This window comes from Magnolia sinica, chromosome 19, assembly GCF_029962835.1.
Source record: "Magnolia sinica isolate HGM2019 chromosome 19, MsV1, whole genome shotgun sequence".
NCBI lineage: Eukaryota > Viridiplantae > Streptophyta > Magnoliopsida > Magnoliales > Magnoliaceae > Magnolia > Magnolia sinica.
Window position 1 is genome coordinate 15,104,432 of NC_080591.1, and position 22,987 is coordinate 15,127,418.

General features: G+C 40.3%; 1 protein-coding gene across 2 annotated transcripts; it reads left to right on the forward strand.

Annotated features, from left to right (window-relative positions):
* The first annotated feature begins 225 nt into the window (after nt 1–225).
* Nucleotides 226–11,425, forward strand: LOC131235290 (subtilisin-like protease SBT3.11). 2 transcript variants are annotated; one of them, XM_058232429.1, is made up of 3 exons: nt 226–630; nt 745–842; nt 10,620–10,642. In XM_058232429.1, the coding sequence occupies exons 1-3, from the start codon at nt 449–451 to the stop codon at nt 10,625–10,627; spliced, it is 288 nt and encodes a 95-aa protein (XP_058088412.1). In that variant the 5' UTR covers nt 226–448; the 3' UTR covers nt 10,628–10,642. The 2 variants fall into 2 exon arrangements, with proteins under 2 accessions (XP_058088412.1, XP_058088411.1); XM_058232428.1 differs by lacking the exon at nt 10,620–10,642 and adding an exon at nt 11,158–11,425 and having other exon boundaries at nt 338–630.
* The last annotated feature ends 11,562 nt before the right edge of the window (nt 11,426–22,987 follow it).

Genomic DNA, 22,987 nt, shown 5'->3' on the forward strand with positions numbered 1-22,987 from the left:
CATAGCATCGTAGCATTCTATTCCTCGCATCAGGAACTTGGACATCAGCAATAAATAAGACTCGACTCTATGGTTATGATCATATGATAAACATGATACTTTATGACCATGATAAGATAGATGGTCCAAATTACAGATCCGTTTTACGTAAACCAACTTAGCTGTCTATTTCATAATCTATTAATTGGACGGTTAGATCTATACTAATGGTGTGAATTTCTTTCTGTGGTAGCCCATGTAATATACTCTCGACAGACTGTACGTTCCAGATCTATTGAAAGTGCTGTCCAGATGCCCTATCTATTAAATTAGGAGCACTGTATCGAGTACTACTCCAAAGAGCACCGGATCATTTCTCTTAATCGGTAATCCCGCGGGGTACGCCACCGACCTCAGATTTACTCACTCACGAAACGAAAACAACGGAAAGAAGAAAGCAGTAGAAGAAATGAAGAAGCTCTTCGCCTTGTTTCTGCTGATATCGTCGATGCTGATGGCCGAAGCTGGAAATGCCGAAGACTCCTCGACCTCTTCACGTTCGGTGCACATCGTGTACACGGAGAGACCCGTAGGAGGTGAAGAAGATCCCGAAGCCTTCCACATCCGTACGCTGTCTTCCGTCCTCGGCAGGTCTGCTAACATCTCCCTTCCCTTCTTTTTGATTTTACGGCTAGGGTTAGGGTTAGGGTTAGGTTTTTTTTTTTTTTTTTTTGATCGATCGTTTTCCGCTGTCCGTTGTTGCAGCGAAGAGGCTGCGAAGGAAGCTTTGGTTTACAGTTATAAGACGGCGGCCAGCGGTTTCTCTGCTAAGCTTACGCCCCAACAGGTTGAGGAGATTTCAAGTATGCCATTCTCTTCGTACCTTTTCCTTTCTTTTTTTTTCTTTTTTTTCTTTTCTTTTTTTTTCTTTTTTGTTTAATTTCTTTCATTTTAGGGTTTGATTCTGAAAATGATTTGTTGGGTTGCTTTTTTTGTACGGTCATGTGATTCCCACTGACGTGTCCTCTAGGATATCAGAGCCGTTGGAAAGGTCGCCCGGCCTTGTAGATGACTTTGCGTGAAATGAGTCTGGTTCCACTCATCAGGTGGGCCATGCTATCGAGATCAATGAACAACCGTTGATCTGACTTAATGTCCTGGTGTGGGGTGCTTAATGAGCAGATTGGCTTGATTCTTGCACCAGGTGATCTTCATGGCAGGGCCTGCATTTTTAACGGCTTGGATGTCCTTCACATTGGACACTTTGTCAGGAAGAAAAGGGGATGTTTGTGAAGTTTAGATACATTGGACTGTATTGGTCATCTCTCTCTCTTTCTCTATGTTTTAGTTATTTTTGGACTTAGGACTGTTCTTCCATTTTGATTTGTCATGGATTAATGTTTTTTTTTTTGACCCAACCCTTGAATTTTCATTGATATGGGTGTTGTAGTCTTCAGAAGTTTATTGTAGCATGTACATCAACTGGGCCTAACTTTGGATGGCCACGGGCTGAAATTCGTGTGGATCAGATGATCCTAACTATCCGGTTGGGAATATAGATGGCTAAAATGTAAATGGGCAACTCCACATTCAATAAACCACAGCCCATTGGTCATATTGTTAGGATTGTCTGATTGGTGCTGTTTCTAACCTTTGGAATGCCAGATAGAAAGCAGCCTTTCTTTTTATTTTATTTGTTTGTCAATTGGAGAACTAGAGGATCCTTCTCTTTGGCAAAGTTAAGAGTTTTTATTTTTTATTTTTATATCTGCATAATTGATCTAGGCTTGAGGCCCACCGTAGGACCAATATGTGCTGATTTTGGGCCTAAATGTTAGAGATCACATTTTCCATTCGTGGAAGATATGATTGAAGATTTTGGGGATATTTAGTAGATTTGGTTTTACTATTTTAGGCCAAATCTTTGTTGATGGGATTTTTATTATCTTAAGTAAATTGTAGATTGATTTGAGATCAATCTAATAATTGGGGGATTTTCATTAAAGATTCATAGGAATTATTTGTAGGGTCACCTATAGAATTCAAGCAGGGTGGAAGAAATGGAGACGTGCCTTTAAATTTTTTATGTGATAATCGTGTACCACTCAAACTGAAAGGGAAATGTTATAGAATAGCTATAAGACCAGCCATGTTCTGTGGGACAGAATGTTGGGCAGTTAAGGAACAACATGTTCATAGGATGAGTCTGGCTGAAATGAGGATGTTGAGAGGGATGAGTGGCAAGAAGAGGAATGATAGAACTAGAAATGAGTGCATTAATAGGTAATAAGATGAGAGAAAGTATATTTAAATGGTTTGGTCATGTGCAATGGAGACCAAGAACTGCATTGTTTAGGAGTGAGTTGGTGAAAGTTGAAGGCTTTAAAGGGCAAGGGGAAGGCCCAAAAGGGCGTGGATGGAGGTAGCAACAAAAGTCTATTAGACCTATGATCTAATTGAAGTTATGGCCCAGTGGTATGGTGTAATAGGATTCATGCAACCGACCCCAATTAATTAGTATAAGGCTTAGATGATGATGATGATGATGATAAAAATGCTTCTTTCAGATTTATTGACTTGGTTCTTGCTTGTCATTAACTAAAGGTATGGCCCACTGGTATGGTGTAATAGGATTCATGCAGCTGACCCCAATTAATTGGGATAAGGCTTAGATGATGATGATGAAAAGTGCTTCTTTCAGATTTATTGACAACGTGGTTCTTGCTTATCATTTCATGAACAGAGTTACATATTCTCCACTTATTATATTGATTGGCAATCACTATACTCACAATACTTGCCATGTTAATTGAATTTATGTTGAATTGTGAACTTAACGACACTCTCAAAATTTTCACAAGTAAAAGGTTCATGGAATGGTGTTACATACTTTCAAATCTCAAAATATGGCGATAAAGACAAAAAGAAAGCACAGTGCTAAATAAGTAAGAAATTATCGTTGTTAAAAAAATAAAATTAGAAAGGGCTCAACTGATTCATATATTCATCATCATTATAGCCTTGTTCTGTTATTTGGGGATGAGTTTATGGATCCCGTTTATCCAATCCTTCCTAAGGCCCTATCATTGTTTAGTAAACAAGCCTCAACTAAGTACTCATCTATAATTTACATTTATATATTTCATATTTATTATTGTATCAGATTTAGTTGCACAATTTCATCATTCTTCCACTATAATGTCATTATTTTAGTGACATTTTTTTTGTGATATCTTTAATTTCTTTCAACCCCAAGAGTATAGGTGCATGATGCATTTCCTTTTGTTAATACATATTAAAATTTCTCATGGATGATTTGCTACATGAGTGGCATCTTGACCCTTAAGGAAAAAGGGTGGTCTTAGGATTCTTTCACTTTTTTCCCCTTTAAGAGATAATGGACTTTTATTAAAACAACAAAAAAGAGAATAAACAAGGCACACTAGCTTTAGGATGAGCTATACGCACAGGGACAATGCAAAAACAAAACAGGAAAAACCCAAAGGCACGACAAAGCTACAGTAGAGGAAACTCTAGGCTTCAACTAGGTGTCTTATTGACTAATAGTAGAGCTTGACTAGATGATGGGGACATCACGCGCACACGCGCACTCACGCCGCCACCCCTACGCACGTACGTACGTAGATGGAGGACCCCACCATCGATCTGTCTCGATGACGACGTCCAGGGAGGGCCTCCTAGCTAGAAGTCAAGTTTTGGTTCAGAAAAGTGGCCCGATTGTCAAGAAAAGCCCACCATGGGATCTCATGATCGTGGCCCACTCGTCAGATTGGTTTTATATTTTAGGTTTTGCTTATTGTTATTATTTAGAACATCGTGAACGCTTTAGATTTTCTCGTTTGGTTTTTATTTTAGTTTACTTCATCGCCAAGTAACAGATGTCGCACATGGTGCGAGTTTTTGGGTATAGGGTTCTCCCTATAAATAGGCACCCCTTGTAGTTCTTTTCATTCATTGAAGTTAATAAAAAATTCCTGCTTTATTTTTCTGCTCTCTTCGTGAGTTGTGGAAGAATTCAAAAGTGGGTGCGAAGCCCTCCCTTTTCGAAGGGCTAACTACCGTGGTGCGAAGCCACATCGATCCCAATTCACCCCCATCTTCCATCATCTTTTTTTTCCATCTTCCCCCACCATCTACTTCGAATTTGTCCTTTTGTTGCATTAGATTTCTTCATTGAAGCAGGTTTCCAGATTTTGGCTCGCAGGCGAGCCTTCGGCGAGCACCATGCACAAACCGTACATCGGATCGAGGAGATTTGGAGGTTTTGGAGTCCATCCTTGGCCGACCAGGGCCAAGGTGGCCTTTACGAATAGTGGGCCCCACACACGTGCGGCCGGGATCACGCGCACGTCCGTCTGGCCATTGTTGCTGTCCACACGCGGGATCATCTTTTGGGTCAGGTTTTTATCCTCTTTTATCCTCTCATAGCCGTTTTTCATGAATCATAACCGTAGATTACATGATCCCTAATTGATTTGCCCCTTTCTATCACCTTAGGGTTCCTTGAATTGAAATTAGGGAATCCCTTTGATTAGGGACTGATTTTTTTATGCATGAGTAGTTGATTTTATTTCCCTTTGACATCGTTTGGTTTCTAATTTTTATTGGTCCAGTCCTAGCCTGTTGGACCCGCATAGATTCCCCTTTAATTGAATGTTTGGATTTTCATGTGGGATGTGGAATTTGCGTGATTGTTTCTGAATTGGTGTGATCTAAGCCTGAAATCTTGCATATCATATTTAATTTTCCATGTCCTGCATCAAATTTGGTATCAAAGCCTAGGGTTCTTGTAGGGGAATTCACCACATATTTAGGGTTTAGTTTGTTTGAGTCCTTCATGCATTCAGTCCATCATATATAGCTGAATTTTAGTAACAGTGTGTAGTCTCCTTCATATAGAGTCTCGTAGGGTCATTTAGTTTTTAGACGCATATAGTTGTCATAGAAGGTCTTTAGGTTGAGCAAGTCAGTGTATGCCCACACGTACGGGTCGCGGTTTCGGTTTGCACCCTACACTAAACATGGAACAATTGCAAGAGTCACTAAACAAGATATCTCAGACGTTGGAGTCTATGATTAAGCGCTTGGAAATGGACCAATGCTGTGAACAGCTTGATGTACGCATTACCCGACTAAAGACCATCGCTAGGACAAACCCCACCATTGGGGTAGATGTCCAATCTCAAGCAGGTGGCCTGGATGATACACCAATGAATGGAGTTGGTCAAGGAATCAATTATGGGTGTGCACCCAGACACCCAACCCATGAGAGATATAAAGACCACTATTTTGAGGGGTACAACATGTGTGGCCTTGTGGCTGGAGAGAGTGTACCAGCGGCTAGTGTAGAGTTACCCACTGAGGCCATTCCGGTAATGGATGAGTTACGTGATATCTTTCCTGATGATCTACCGGATGAGTCCCCTAGGAAGGATATAGAGCACACCAGAATATGGGACATCGTAATACCTACAACCGAGTTCACGTTGAATAAGTTTGTCGATAGGTCCACAGGTCTAAGTCCTTGTGAAGTCGTTACTGATTATAAACCTAGGAAACTTATTGATCTTGTCCCTATGTCACGATCCCATAGGCCGAGTCTGTAGAGTCTTTGCGCATCACATTCATTCATGGCATCAAGAAATCGGAAGATCATGACTAATAATGAACATTGCACATTTTATACAGACCAGTATAAATGTTTCAAAGGATTCAATATTGGGGACTCTGTGATGGTCTGCATCAGGCTCGAGCGGCATCCTTCGAGGGCCGTTCGTAAGTTACACGCGTGTAGCGCTGGACCCGTCAAAATTATAAAACGAAACGGTCTCAATGTGTATGAGATAGATCTTCCACCTTTCATGGGAATTAGTTTCACATCCGATGTGGAGGATTTAGTTACTTTTCAGAGGACCACTGATACTTTGTCCAGCCCTTCGCCCACCCATCCTGATTCCTCATATTTATCCCTTGAACCATGGCCCCTTCCCAACCCATTTTCCCAACCTCTACCTCCCATATCTACTTTTCCTAACCTTTCTTCTCAGCCTCTACCTCCCATACCTACCCTTCTCGACCCATTTTTCCAGCCTCTACGTCCCATACCTACCCGTCCCAACCCATTTTTCCAGCCTTTACCTCCCATATCTATCCTTCCCAACCCATTTTTTCAGCCTCTACGTCCCATACCTACCCGTCCCAACCCATGTTCCCAGCCTCTACCTCCCATACTTACCCATCCCGACCCATCTTCCCAGCATCTACCTCCCATACCTATCATTCCCGACTCATTTTCCCAGCCTCTATCTCCCATACCTAACCTTCACACACCCAAAAAGGAAATAGAGGATATCCAGGACCATCAGATAGTTTCAACGTCGGACGGCGGGTTTCAGAAGTACGTGGTTAAATGGAAGTTACGCCCAGCTTCAGGCAGCACGTGGCTCACTGAGGAGGAGCTTCAGAGACTTGATCCTGACATCCTGAAGCGGTTCAGGAATTTTATTTCTCCAGTGGCGAAATCTTTGCAGCCGGGGAGAATTGATGGGGACATCACGCGCACACGCGCACTCACGCCGCCACCCCTACGCACGTACGTACGTAGATGGAGGACCCCACCATCGATCTGTCTCGATGACGACGTCCAGGGAGGGCCTCCTAGCTAGAAGTCAAGTTTTGGTTCAGAAAAGTGGCCCGATTGTCAAGAAAAGCCCACCATGGGATCTCATGATCGTGGCCCACTCGTCAGATTGGTTTTATATTTTAGGTTTTGCTTATTGTTATTATTTAGAACATCGTGAACGCTTTAGATTTTCTCGTTTGGTTTTTATTTTAGTTTACTTCATCGCCAAGTAATAGGTGTCGCACATGGTGCGAGTTTTTGGGTATAGGGTTCTCCCTATAAATAGGCACCCCTTGTAGTTCTTTTCATTCATTGAAGTTAATAAAAAATTCCTGCTTTATTTTTCTGCTCTCTTCGTGAGTTGTGGAAGAATTCAAAAGTGGGTGCGAAGCCCTCCCTTTTCGAAGGGCTAACTACCGTGGTGCGAAGCCACATCGATCCCAATTCACCCCCATCTTCCATCATCTTTTTTTTCCATCTTCCCCACCATCTGTACTTCGAATTTGTCCTTTTGTTGCATTAGATTTCTTCATTGAAGCAGGTTTCCAGATTTTGGCTCGCAGGCGAGCTGAAACTTCGGCGGAGCACCATGCACAAACCGTACATCGGATCGAGCTGAGATTTGGAGGTTTTGGAGTCCATCCTTGGCCGACCAGGGCCAAGGTGGCCTTTTTCTGAATAGTGGGCCCCACACACGTGCGGCCGGGATCACGCGCACGTCCGTCTGGCCATTGTTGCTGTCCACACGCGGGATCATCTTTTGGGTCAGGTTTTTATCCTCTTTTATCCTCTCATAGCCGTTTTTCATGAATCATAACCGTAGATTACATGATCCCTAATTGATTTGCCCCTTTCTATCACCTTAGGGTTCCTTGAATTGAAATTAGGGAATCCCTTTGATTAGGGACTGATTTTTTTATGCATGAGTAGTTGATTTTATTTCCCTTTGACATCGTTTGGTTTCTAATTTTTATTGGTCCAGTCCTAGCCTGTGTCGGCTTGGACCCGCATAGATTCCCCTTTAATTGAATGTTTGGATTTTCATGTGGGATGTGGAATTTGCGTGATTGTTTCTGAATTGGTGTGATCTAAGCCTGAAATCTTGCATATCATATTTAATTTTCCATGTCCTGCATCACTAGAGCCTCCAGACTTTGCAAGCTGATCCGCAAGGTCATTGGCTTCTTGCGCTATGTGCATAAAGGATACAAGCTTTCCAATGATCTCCAACACCTCTTCCAACAAGTCTGCTACCTTCAATGGACAAGTACCAGATGTTGCCCAACTAATAGATGATGAAAAGTGCTTCTTTCAGATTTATTGACAACGTGGTTCTTGCTTATCATTTCATGAACAGAGTACATATTCTCCACTTATTATATTGATTGGCAATCACTATACTCACAATACTTGCCATGTTAATTGAATTTATGTTGAATTGTGAACTTAACGACACTCTCAAAATTTTCACAAGTAAAAGGTTCATGGAGTGGTGTTACATACTTTCAAATCTCAAAATATGGTGATAAAGACAAAAAGAAAGCACAGTGCCAAATAAGTAAGAAATTATCGTTCTTAAAAAAATAAAATCAGAAAGGGCTCAACTGATTCATATATTCATCATCATTATAGCCTTGTTCTGTTATTTGGGGATGAGTTTATGGATCCCGTTTATCCAATCCTTCCTAAGGCCTTATCATTGTTTAGTAAACAAGCCTCAACTAAGTACTCATCTATAATTTACATTTATATATTTCATATTTATTATTGTATCAGATTTAGTTGCACAATTTCATCATTCTTCCACTATATTGTCATTATTTTAGTGACATTTTTTTTGTGATATCTTTAATTTCTTTCAACCCCAAGAGTATAGGTGCATGATGCATTTCCTTTTGTTAATACATATTAAAATTTCTCATGGATGATATGCTACATGAGTGGCATCTTGACCCTTAAGGAAAAAGGGTGGTCTTAGGATTCTTTCACTTTTTTCCCCTTTAAGAGATAATGGTCTTTTATTAAAACAACAAAAAAGAGAATAAACAAGGCACACTAGCTTTAGGATGAGCTATACGCACAGGGACAATGCAAAAACAAAACACGAAAAACCCAAAGGCACGACAAAGCTACAGTAGAGGAAACTCTAGGCTTCAACTAGGTGTCCTATTGACTACTAGTAGAGCTTGACTAGAGCCTTCAGACTTTGCAAGCTGATCCGCAAGGTCATTGGCTTCTTGCGCTATGTGCATAAAGGATACAAGCTTTCCAATGATCTCCAACACCTCTTCCAACAAGTCTGCTACCTTCCATGGATAAGTACCAGATGTTGCCCAACTAATAGCGTTTCGGGTGTCACCTTATACCAACTCCGGAAACATGTTTAATTTTGAAAGGACCTTAATCGCTCAGCGAAGACTAGCTGCCTCCATGACCCTAGTTGCCAATGGAGCCTCTGTTGAAATAGCTAGTAGGGAGGGGGTCGCAGCTTCCACCTTATTGTGGCTGTTTGGAGATCTCCCCAAAGTGAAGGACTTCCCAGTTGGGGCCACTAATGAGGGAGGATTTTCTTGCAATTGTCATGCGCTTTGGCCACACCTTTAGGAGTATGGACATTGGATTTTTCATAGCCCCCAAAAAGGCTTTTTCCCCTTTGAAGGTTCTATGGTTTCTCTCTAACCAGGTTTAGAGAGAAACCATAGAAACTTTTTGAATAAGCTTTAGGGAGGGTGGCAGCTTCCACCTTTTTTTTTGAATAAGCCAATTCGTTTGGGACCTTGTAGATCCATTCTTTTTTCCTATTCAAAGATCAGCCCTTTGTCTCTGTGTTTTCACGTCGAGAATTCTTTGCAGTTGAAGAGATGTGCAAGGCTCTTTTCACATTCATGTGAAATTGTAATGGAGGATTGGTCCATATGCATGTGTGGGGATTTGGACGACATGAACAATTTATTATTATTGTTCTAATTATTATTAAGGCTCTTTTCACGGTCATGTGAAATTATTATGGATGATTGTTCTATATGCACATGTGGGGATTTGGACGACAGGAACAAATTATTGTTATTGTTATTATTATTATTATTACCATTATTATTACTACTACTACTATTATTATCATCATCATCATCGTCGTCGTCGTCATCATCATCATCATTCTCCTCCTCGCGCTCATACATTTTTCAGCTTCAAAACGTATGTGCGTGTTAGCACGTTTTACTAATAGGCTTTTCAGCCTAAGCTGCTGGCTTTGAAGCAGCCATTGCTTGTTGGCTGAAAAGCTGTTGCATAATAATCATTTTGAAGCTTCAAAACGCTTAGTTAAGTGTCTTTTTTTTTTTTTTTAAGGCTCCTTATTTATTGAGGGTCCTAACGAGTCCGTTGTCTTGCTTGCTGGATTTTCAGCCCCTGGACTATATTCCATCCAAAAGCTGAATTTTCTCAAAATTTGTCCTCTACTTTCTAGCCATAGTTTGTAGATGGAAAAACTGAGTATTGCGCCTTCTCTTTCATCGCCATTTTCTTCTTGTGCCAACGCTTATTTTCATTTATTGAATATGTAGGACTATACATCCAATCAATTAATTAGCAACTGTCTTTAGTTACCTCTATCTCCAACACTTATTTCTGGGCCACGGTATTGAATGATGTTTGAATGGCATGAAACTGGTCCCATATGAAAGCATATTGAGTTGGCTTTCAGACAAGCCCAAGATCATGCGATTCTGACATGAGTTTTGTGAGTTATGGACTTATGGGTGATTTATAGAAGGGGGATGTAGAGTTGTGAGGGACATTTAGAGAGATCTTTAGTCCCCATGTGCCTTTTCTGTGAGGCTCTCATACTCGGATAGTGGTTGTTTTTCCTTGGACAGCAGTCGCAGATAAAAATCTCACTCTCGATCAACTTAAACCTTGGGGACACAGTCCCCCCAAGTTTTTGGGTTATGTGCAGGAGATGAGGAAACCATTAATCATCTCTATTCATTCATTGCAGGGTGGTGAGATTGCTTCGCTGCTCTTTCGTGCATCTGTTCCTTATAGTTGGGCCTTTCAGTGAGAAGTCGGGGAGGCTTTTAGGATCTGGGGGGCATCAGCCATGTAAGAATTGATGTGAAGCTGTTGTGGGTGACTTGCCTATATGTTAAGCTGGGCAAGGAATAGTGGATTCTGTTGAATTTTGACAACAAATTGTTGGAGAATATCAAAACCAGCTTCAGGTGGTTGACAACTCCTCACCTCTGGTGGCGGAAGTTGATTGTGAATGGGTCTTCCACAGGCAATCTGAGCTCTCCATTTTTTTCCTATTTATCAAGATTTTCATAGAGTTTCATTTACTAAACAAGTTCACGCTAATATGTGTGATAACTGATACACATTGATTTTTCTTCCTCAAGAAAATACAGGTTGATACATAAGAAAATTAAAATTCTATCTTGACGCTTGGTTTCAAATGCGTATTTTTGGTTTCATACCTTTTGTTAACCTCACTGTTTTGATGGTAGGCAAGTGACTGAAATCTTGTTTTGTGGCAGAGCAACCTGGCGTTCTTCAGGTTGTGCCGAGCCAGAAGCTGCATCTGCATGGTGGACCTAACAGACTCCACTAGGTGAGGTAAAATGGCCCCTGTACATATGGATAAATGGACCTGTCAGCTTCAACCGCCTTCCTCTGTTTCTCATATATACAAGTAACCGCAACAGTATGAACCATGAACCTTAAAATGAATGTGTGATACAATAAACAACTTGTGTGTGAACTCTATCATTATGGTGGTTGGATTTTATAGCAGGAGTTGCTACAGTCGATCGTCCAATTCATTTGATAGGTGGCCGTGGGCCGGCATGTGGGATCGAGAAGATAGGGCATCTGGGCCATGTGTCATTATTTGACATGGGCTAAGTGATCAAATAATGTGCCGCATGGTATTTCCATTGTCATGTTCTCACCCATAACAACGTTCTGTATGATTTTTATCATTAAAAAATCAGATGGGGTCAGTGCCAAAATATGACTTGGGTGGGTGGGATAACTGGGCCACATTTTATCCTTGTTTTATGGCGGTGGGCTCCATTGTGTATAATTTCATCCGTACCGACTTCTGCTGTGAGCCAGTCATAAAACGTTCAAACTGGTAATCAGGTCAGGGGATCAAATGGCATGACATTTCAAACAAATGAGTGATTTATGCTATGAGTTATTGATATTCATGTGTAGGGGAGCTGCATTTCCCTGAACCAGAATTTAACGGGAAATGCTTCTATGATATATTATAGTTCTGCGAAGTAGTGTCTGCACCGTTTACATGGCAGATCCGCAGTTTGATCCGAACTGTAGTAGACCTCAAGACCTCAAGGGCGCCCTCCAAATAATGCTTTTGGGGCCTTGAGGGGCTCGTTTGGACGCCCTTTGCAAACCTAATCTCCTCTCTGGCTCGATAAAATAGGTGCTAAAATAACCAAAAAAAGCAGGCTTGAAATCCTCTCTTTTGGGAAGTGCGTCCAAAAGGGCTATTGAGTGGGTTCGGCGGCTCCGGGGAGAAAGAAAAAGAAGTAAGAAAAACCATCCACACTCGGGCACTTTACCCATGGTTGAAAAAAGAAGAAGAAATGGGCTATGTGATTGCTTTTGTCTTTGAGGGGGTGTTGTGTAATGCATTGTTCGCCACCGCTGATACCAGTATCGCCCTGTTTTGGTCTATATTGGCCTGGTTGAATACACCCATTATGCATTGTTGGACGAGTTTCAGATTGCTTTAAACCATGATTTGGACCTTTGTTTTGTCCTCCCAAAATTTTTTCTCAGACAAGTTTGGCATGCCTTATCAGCCAACATATATTATTGTGGCCGATGGCATTTTCAGTGTACTCTTACCTGAAAAATGCCCTGGTCCATTACGATACAAGCTTTAGGATTCATCCAAGCCGACTTGAGTTGGAGCTATCCAATGCAGTCCGGAATGGGCAAAATGGCAGGTCTTGGTGCAGCTCATGAGTTGGTAAAATGGCAAGGTGACTCAGGGTGAGTCCTTTAAGTTGGGTCGGACTTCGTGCAACCAAGCCAGCTACATCTTCTATCACTCTTTTTGAGAGTTGGGGTTGCAACTTGGGTAGGTTGAGTCGGCTTCGGGGTCAGCTAAAGTCCTACCCAACCCAACTTACAACCTGTGATGCCTAACCCGAATACCTATCTACTCAAAAGTACATGTAATTATTCTCAACAGGGCCTAATCCAACCCAAATTCGTTCAACTTGAACCCAACCAGATTTTTCATCGCGCTGGCATTTTATAACTTAAAATTCGAGTCGCTGCTTCTGTATATGTTTCAAATGTATAGTGTGTGCTACATATGTATCATGCGTCTTAATTAAATTTGTATACATGTATATTCATAATGACATGTACATATATCCACCAAAAGATGCATCCGTTCATAAGGACACACATATATTCGTTAAGGGATGCATGGACATGTTTGCTACATTAATTTCATTAATGTATATGTAACTTTTCCCCAAAGTCTATATAATCAACCTTGGCTCATTTGGTGATTATAAAAATCTTCAATTGTCATTCTTTCTTTTAAGTTCTTGTTTCTTAATGTTAAAGAGCTGACAGATCATATATAGACTCCATGAGGGTCTGGGCTTGGTTGAGTCCTAGGAAAATTGTCTTCAAGAAATGATATTATAGTGCCTTGCTTAAGAGATAAGAGTGCCTTGTTTCAATGCAAATTTCCTATATAACTGTGAAAGGTTACAGGGAACTCTTGGCCCCATGCTTCATGGGTCCACCACGATCTGTTTATGGCCACTGTAATCAGGCCCACAACTTGTATCAGGACGTGTGCTAAAAAATCAGGCAAATTCAAAATTCAAGTGAGCCACACCATAAGAATCCATTAGGGCCGTGGAAGTTTTGGATCAGGCTCATACTTGTGTTTTCCTTTCGTCCCGTAGAGTCATACCAACTGTTTCATATGGTTGGCTCACTTATTTTGGATCTCCCACATCTTTATGAGCTGGAAATACTGAAGGATGGAGTGGATGGTCACATATACATCACGCTAGGCCCCACACCTTGGGATTAAAGGGGGACCATAAGGTTTTTTTTTTTTTTTTGTCACAAGGCGTTTGTCTATAAAGTGTGTTCTGATGTAGATGACTCATCCACCATAAATGTGCATCAATCTAAACCGTCCAAATCTTTATTCCCATTCAAAGATTACACTGATTGAATGATCCTAACCATCCATTCAATGTGTCAACTGGATGATGAAAATTAAATAATCCAAAATTTCATGGCCACTTTCTTTTTTTTTGTTAATATTCATGCTTTCCTCTAGATTTTTCAAAAATATCCCAAGAACAATAAAAAATTGTTATTATGCTGCAGGCCATCCATTGAGGGCCATTTCCTAAGTGATTTGATGGTATTTGAATTCAAGAACAGTAGACATATATCAAAAGAGAGAACAGAATACAGGAAAGGGGAAGCTAGGAATAGGGCTGCAACTTGGGTTCTGACCTGAACCCGACTGACCCAATGTTGGGGACCTCAGGTCAGGTCAGGGTTGGAAAACTCCAACCCTATTTGAAATCGGATTGGTTTCTGGCTGAACAAATTTAGGCCGGATTGGGTCCAGGTTGAGAATAATCACATATGTTGGGAATATATTTAGGTCGAGTTGGGTCTCGTCTGGTTGGGTCTGGTTCGGGCTGGTCAGGTTGGGTACGGGTTGGTTCCTCTTTAGGCTCGGGTTGACCCTTAACCTGACCCAACCGGTCTGAGTTGCCACTCTATAGCTAGAAATGCCTAGGAAATTAGAAGTCTAGAAATCCATTTGCAAGATTCTTTGGTAAATTGTCAAGTCTAAAAACTATCTTGAGGGGCTAACATGTTAGTTGTTGAGCACTCAAATCTCCTTATCTAACACATGGTGTACAGGTAACAAGATCCAGACCCTTCAACTACTGTCCTATCATGGATGGGCCTTATGCCTAAAACCTCACAACTCAGAAGATCCTCAACACAGATTCAAGAATCTCACTCAAGACTTCTCCCGACCACCTTTCTAATCTCTGATACCCCTCCATTCAGTGGCTAGTATTATCCAACAAGTGTCATTTGGGTATGCTGGAATGCATGTGCTGCGAATCGGGATATTGAATTCATTGCAACTAATTTAGAGAATCACCCATCTTTTGAAACTTCTGTAATCTATTTATTCAGCAAAATATATTTGTTTGTGATGGGAATTCTACCGAGTCAGGTATGGTTGCATGCAAATTCAGTCGAGTCAGATTCCATGGCATGTGAATTGGTTAGCTAAGGTATTCGTGACGGAAGTAATATGCAGAAAAAATGCTCACCGAAACATGTAAGAACATAACTGTTAAAACAACCGATGCACTAATGAAATAAGCAACACTAGTGTTGTTGATTTGCCTACTCGATATGGGCATGCTTGGGTATGCGTATTCCCTAGAAAATTACCTTTTTCTTCCATGGATATGGTACGGGGTTTTGCGCTGTTTTTATTGTTAGAAGTAACTATGGAAATTTACTATAATGATTAAACACTCTACCTTAGAAAAGTTTATATATATATATATATATATATATATATATATATATATATATATATATATATATAAAATCCTCTCAAAAGTATAATCTATGGAGATTTACACGGTAACTTGAGACAAACTCTCAATGTTGATAGTTGACCTTAGTTTCACTTCAATGAAAATTAGACAACGTATATCAACAGTATATTGATGATTGGCCTTTTTCTATCCACTGATTTCCAAGTTCGAGGACATTGGGTTTTTCCATATCGACGTTTAGATGTGACCCTACGCTAACAGGTCCTAAGAGTACATCCGTGAGCATGTTGAGAGGTCTTGGTGTCAATGGCAAAGGATTTTTCCTTGTGCACATATATTAGAGAACTGATCACCTACAATCTCTTTTCACAAGCATTTTGCACAGAAGCAGAAACCAAATTTGTGAAGGGAAACAAAAAAGGGATGTAGCATCTCTCTCTCTCTCTCTCTCTCTCTCTCTCTCTCTCTCTCTCTCTCATTTGACTTCATATCACCACTTATCTAGCTGGACATCCAAACCAGTTCGATCACCACAGCCTGTTGGACATTGTACAACAAAGCAACCATCACCATTCATTATTATTGGAATATGGTGAGAGGAAGTTGCAGACACTTAAGTCACTGATGGCACAGGAAACTGGCATGATAACATGAAAATGATGGGTAGATATACTCTTACGCACATGGAGTGAAAAGACATCATGGTGTATCTGAAAATCAGTCACCTTCTCTCTCAAATGTTGGACAACCATGAAAGATTAATGTCAATGATGCTCAGTCATCTTCATAAAATTGAATATATTCTTCGAAAAATATGGCAATTTGCTACTTGAGGGTGTATTTGGAGGAGATATCGACTTGAGTTGGAGCTATCCAATGCAGTCCGGAATGGGCAAAATGGCAGGTCTTGGTGCAGCTCATGAGTTGGTAAAATGGCAAGGTGACTCAGGGTGTGTCTTTTAAGTTGGGTCGGACTTGGTGCAACTAAGCCAGCTACATCTTCTATCTCTCTTTTTGAGAGTTGGGGTTGCAACTTGGGTAGGTTGAGTCGGGTTCGGGGTCAGCTAAAGTCCTACCCAACCCAACTTACAACCTGTGATGCCTAACCCGAATACCTATCTACTCAAAAGTACATGTAATTATTCTCAACAGGGCCTAATCCAACCCGAATTCGTTCAACTTGAACCCAACCAGATTTTTCATCGCGCTGGCATTTTATAACTTAAAATTCGAGTCGCTGCTTCTGTATATGTTTCAAATATATAGTGTGTGCTACATATGTATCATGCGTCTTAATTAAATTTGTAAACATGTATATTCATAATGACATGTACATGTATCCACCAAAAGATGCATCCGTTCATAAGGACACATATATTTGTTAAGGGATGCATGGACATGTTTGCTACATTAATTTCATTAATGTATGTGTAACTTTTCACCAAAGTCTATATAATCAACCTTGGCTCATTTGGAGAGTATAAAAATCTTCAATTGTCATTCTTTCTTTTAAGTTCTTGTTTCTTAATGTTAAAGAGCTGACAGATCATATATAGACTCCATGAGGGTCTGGGCTTGGTTGAGTCCTAGGAAAATTGTCTTCAAGAAATGATATTATAGTGCCTTGCTTGAGAGATAAGAGTGCCTTGTTTCAATGCAAATTTCCTATATAAACTGTGAAAGGTTACAGGGAACTCTTGGCCCCATGCTTCATGGGTCCACCACGATCTGTGTATGGCCACTGTAATCAGGCCCACAACTTGTATCAGGACGTGTGCTAAAAAATCAGGCAAATTCAAAATTCAAGTGAGCCACACCATAAGAATCCATTAGGGCCGCGGAAGTTTTGGATCAGGCTCATACTTGTGTTTTCCTTTCATCCCGTAGAGTCATACCAACTGTTTCATATGGTTTGGCTCACTTATTTTGGATCTGCCACATCTTTATAAGCTGGAAATACTGAAGGATGGAGTGGATGGTCACATATACATCACGCTAGGCCCCACACCTTGGGATTAAAGGGGGACCATAAGTTTTTTTTTTTTCACAAGGCGTTTGTCTATAAAGTGTGTTCTGATGTAGATGACTCATCCACCATAAATGTGCATCAATCTAAACCGCCCAAATCTTTATTCCCATTCAAAGATTACACTGATTGAATGATCCTAACCATCCATTCAATGTGTCAACTGGATGATGAAAATTAAATAATCCAAAATTTCATGGCCACTTTCTTTTTTTTTGTTAATATTCATGCTTTCCTCTAGATTTTTCAAAAATATCCCAAGAACAATAAAAAATTGTTATTATGCTGCAGGCCATCCATTGAGGGCCATTTCCTAAGTGATTTGATGGGATTTGAATTCAAGAACAGTAGACATATATCAAAAGAGAGAACAGAATACAGGAAAGGGGAAGCTAGGAATAGGGCTGCAACTTGGGTTCTGACCTGAACCCGACTGACCCAATGTTGGGGACCTCAGGTCAGGTCAGGGTTGGAAAACTCCAACCCTATTTGAAATCGGATTGGTTTCTGGCTGAACAAATTTAGGCCGGATTGGGTCCAGGTTGAGAATAATCACATATGTTGGGAATATATTTAGGTCGAGTTGGGTCTCGTCTGGTTGGGTCTGGTTCGGGCGGGTCAGGTTGGGTACGGGTTGGTTCCTCTTTAGGCTCGGGTTGACCCTTAACCTGACCCAACCGGTCTGAGTTGCCACTCTATAGCTAGAAATGCCTAGGAAATTAGAAGTCTAGAAATCCATTTGCAAGATTCTTTGGTAAATTGTCAAGTCTAAAAACTATCTTGAGGGGCTAACATGTTAGTTGTTGAGCACTCAAATCTCCTTATCTAACACATGGTGTACAGGTAACAAGATCCAGACCCTTCAACTACTGTCCTATCATGGATGGGCCTTATGCCTAAAACCTAACAACTCAGAAGATCCTCAACACAGATTCAAGAATCTCACTCAAGACTTCTCCCGACCACCTTTCTAATCTCTGATACCCCTCCATTCAGTGGCTAGTATTATCCAACAAGTGTCATTTGGGTATGCTGGAATGCATGTACTGCGAATCGGGATATTGAATTCATTACAACTAATTTAGAGAATCACCCATCTTTTGAAACTTCTGTAATCTATTTATTCAGCAAAATATATTTGTTGGTGATGGGAATTCTACCAAGTCAGGTATGGTTGCATGCAAATTCAGTCGAGTCGGATTCCATGGCATGTGAATTGGTTAGCTAAGGTATTCGTGACAGAGGTAATATGCAGAAAAATGCTCACTGAAACATGTAAGAACATAACTGTTAAAACAACTGATGCACTAATGAAATAAGCAACACTAGTGTTGTTGATTTGCCTACTCGATATGGGCGTGCTTGGGTATGCGTATTCCCTAGAAAATTACCTTTTTCTTCCATGGATATGGTACGGGGTTTTGCGCTGTTTTTATTGTTAGAAGTAACTATGGAAATTTACTATAATGATTAAACACTCTACCTTAGAAAAGTTTATTTAAAAAATATATATAAATCCTCTCAAAAGGATAATCTATGGAGATATACACGTAACTTGAGACAAACTCTCAATGTTGATAGTTGACCTTAGTTTCACTTCAATGAAAATTAGACAACGTATATCAACAGTATATTGATGATTGGCCTTTTTCTATCCACTGATTTCCAAGTTCGAGGACATTGGGTTTTCCATATCCACGTTTAGATGTGACCCTACGCTAACAGGTCCTAAGAGTACATCCGTGGGCATGTTGAAAGGTCTTGGTGTCAATGGCAAAGGATTTTTCCTCATGCACATATATTAGAGAACTGATCACCTACAATCTCTTTTCACAAGCATTTTGCACAGAAGCAGAAACCAAATTTGTGAAGGGAAACAAAAAAGGGATGTAGCATATATAAGCGATCGGTCCTCTCTCTCTCTCTCTCTCTCTCTCTCTCTCTCTCTCTCTCTCTCTGTATATATATATATATCAGTTGACTTCATATCACCACTTATCTAGCTGGACATCCAAACCAGTTCGATCACCCCAGCCTGTTTGACATTGTACAACAAAGCAACCATCACCATTCATTATTATTGGAATATGGTGAGAGGAAGTTGCAGACACTTAAGTCACTGATGGCACAGGAAACTGGCATGATAACATGAAAATGATGGGTAGATATACTCTTACGCACATGGAGTGAAAAGACATCATGGTGTATCTGAAAATCAGTCACCTTCTCTCTCAAATGTTGGACAACCATGAAAGATTAATGTCAATGATACTCAAGTCATCTTCATAAAATTGAATATATTCTTCGAAAAATATGACAATTTGCTACTTGAGGGTGTATTTGGAGGAGATATATAATAGAATCTTTAACAATAATGTGTATGTAGGTCAGGTTCAAGCTCAAATCAGACCTGATTCAGTTATCTACAAAACTGGTATAAGTTGGTTTTGTCTAATATCCAGTTTCTCACTTAATATAGATTTCCAGCTAAGCACCTTACTGCATGTTTTCTTTATGTAGTTGTTTCTTATTTTAGTTAATTGCTTTGACTGCCTTACTTAAAAGGAAATATAGGAGTCAGTTCCAGATCATGCGGGCATAGGTCGGGTAATTTTCAGTGGACCAGAATCTGACCAATTCGTAAGTAGGGCGACAGGGGTGGGTTGGGTCAGCTTGGGAGGTTCCATTTGATAATTGGATTTGGGGTGGTGTTTTGGTCCTATACTTGACCTGGTGGATCCAATTTCACATCCAAAACCATTTATCATTGGATGGGATCCATTCACCTGATCAGTTGACCCAAATCATTTGTGTGCTTAGTTCTTTAGGGGAAAGAAAGAGGTTATGAAGATCAAACTCTAAAATGGGTGCTTAGGCCCCATTTGGGATCAGGAAATGAGAATATAAATTTGGTAAATCCATGGACTAATCAAATTCATGGATTTGCACTGGATTTGGATTTGGATTTGGTAAAACTACTTCATAGTTTGGAAGCTAAGCTACAAATCCATGGATTTGGAGAGCATTTATGGCAATGACAAAGAATTTATAGTATTTGCTGCAAGAGAATAAGTTGTATTGCTGTTAGGAGAGTATTATTTTGTGGATTTGCCAAATCTGGCAAGTCCTCACAAATTTGAAATCTGTAGATTTAACAAATCCCCCGAACAGCACCTTAGTGAATTTCAGTGTATATAGATTCCTGCCTAGGTGGGTGGTACTTAGAATGATGTGGAGGTTGCTTTTAACCTCAGCGCAAGTCAGCACTTGAGCGGAACAAATAAGGAGACCTGGTTCGGTATCTCCTTTAGATGTTGGGCCATGTCATACTAAACTACCTCATTACGTCTGGGTGGTGTGGTGTGCAATCTCTTGCCCTTTCCACTTACACTCTTCAGTTAAGCAAGGTTTTGCTTAGTAAGCAGCTCCTCCCTTACCGAACTTAAGACCAAGGCTTCACAGTAAGAGATGAAGCAGAAGGACATCATATTGATATCTGAAGCCCTGGTTCTAGAAAAGGGCACAATTGCACTGAGTGCTGGTCTAAAATGTGAATAGTTTCATTGGTCCAATATGTAATTGCAAGGAATGCCCATGCCGCCCTAACATTTCCTTCACTCCTGTGAAGAACTATGGATGGACAAACTAATACAGAACTTTACAGGGGAAACAGAGTGTCTGGATACATGTTTTATTCTGTGAGGTAACAAAAGACACTGACTTTTTCAGATGTGTTCATGTCTTGTATCCATGGTATTAAAAATGGCTGAGTTACGGCCATAACGGCCGTTAGTAGCAGTAAGGGTGGTGACCGTTACACAATATGGTGCTGTAATGCCCAACTTGAAAAAAAGAAAAAAAAAAAAGAACAGCCCATAATGGTCCTGTAATGGGCGTAACAGCTGTTATGGTCCCGTAACAGGCCAACACAAAGCCATAACGTGCCCATTACATACCAATTTGAGCCCATAATGGGCCAATACATTTTTCCTTTAAAAGAATTTCGACTGTTACAGGGCTGTAACGAATATTACAGCTTGTATTGTGATGGCTATAAGGTTGGCCATTACGGCCACTGTTACCATTATTGAATTCCTTGATTGTATCAGACCCTAAGGACACTTGATAGTTAGGAAGCCCCTCCACTTGGTTAAATCAAACAAAACTTCAATCGAAGAAATAACAGGAGCCTAATGAGGAATGGTAACTCAGTGGGGTTAATAGGAGAGATAGGGGAAATAGATGCCATGATAATGGAATTTGAATCCCATGTCTAAAGATCACAGACAGCTCAGGTCTTGGACTCCCAATCAGGGCAGAATGGGATTGTGGATCTGGACCATATCACAGATCTGGGTTGGACTAATCTGGTGACCTAAATCAGATCAAGGGCCATATGGCTTATATGGACCAAGTTTAGTGGTCTCGTCAGTGCTGTCAACACGCCATGCCTTCGGTTGGCTTTGACCTGGATTTTGAACTTGTAGGGCCAACCATATTCAAAATTTTCATTTTGCTTGGCATGGGCCCAGCCAATTGATAGCCCTAGAGCTGGCTCAGATCAAAGGCCGGATGGGCTGCGGTCACCACAGATGCAACCAACGAGCAAATAAGTGGCGATATATGCCATTCATATGAATAATTTAAAGTCTATACAGCAACTGTACAACTCTTAGGCCATACGCTTGTGTATAAAATCCCATACATAAGGTGCATAAAGGGAAGTTTATATGGGGTCATTGAAAAGTAATTTAATTTCCACAAGAGTTGGATTTATTAGTTTCAAAAATAGTCTTGAATTCTGCAAGTCCTCTTTTAATTGCTCGATATCATGTTTTACAGTCTAGAATAGAAAGTTTCAAGATCTATTAAATCTCTATTGGATCCCTTCCGTAAATAGGTCTACGGAAGACATCTAGAGTCATGTGTTTGAAGATGTTATTATGAATGAATTGAACAAAACGAGTTTTTTGTTCAGATTGCTTACATCCTTCAGCATGTGTTGCCTGATTCAATAGAAGAGAGGTGTTATGTGCAGATGGCAGATTGCTAGTTGACTGTTTGGTATAAATCCGCAGTGTTTTGTTTCCTATTCTTGCTCCTTCTGAATGTGGATTTTCAGATTTTTGTTGCCAGATTTGATAGATCCAAACAACATCTGCAACTTGTATTGCATCACAACCTGTCCTTAATGCAATTCCCTTCCATCTTAATAGATTTGTAATTTAATCCAAGTACACACATACATAAATAAGTACACGAAAATGACTGATTAAAAAAGTACATGCAAATGAAAGTACACATGTATCTATCTATCTATCTATCTATCTATCTATCTATCTATATATATATATATATATATATAAATGGACACGTATTTATTTATGTATGTGTGTGTGTGTGTGTGAGCCATGAGACTCCATGTCCAAACAACATATTTTAAGCTATTAATCAGAACCAAAATTCCTTTTCAAAATTACCCTTTCGTTAGAAGTTTGTTTGGATAACAAGAACTTGTATCACAAATAGAACCTATGGTTATAATCCAAGGGTGAGTGGAGATATTCAGTGTCAAGTACTATTCTAAGAAGCCGCATGACACAAACTTCCCAAATTCTAAAGAGGATTAACAGCCACTTCTACTCTAGCTATTTGAACTCAATAATAGGAGGGAATTAAGAAGGCATCCAACCGCAAGAGCTTACCAAACAAATAAGCAAAATGAGCATG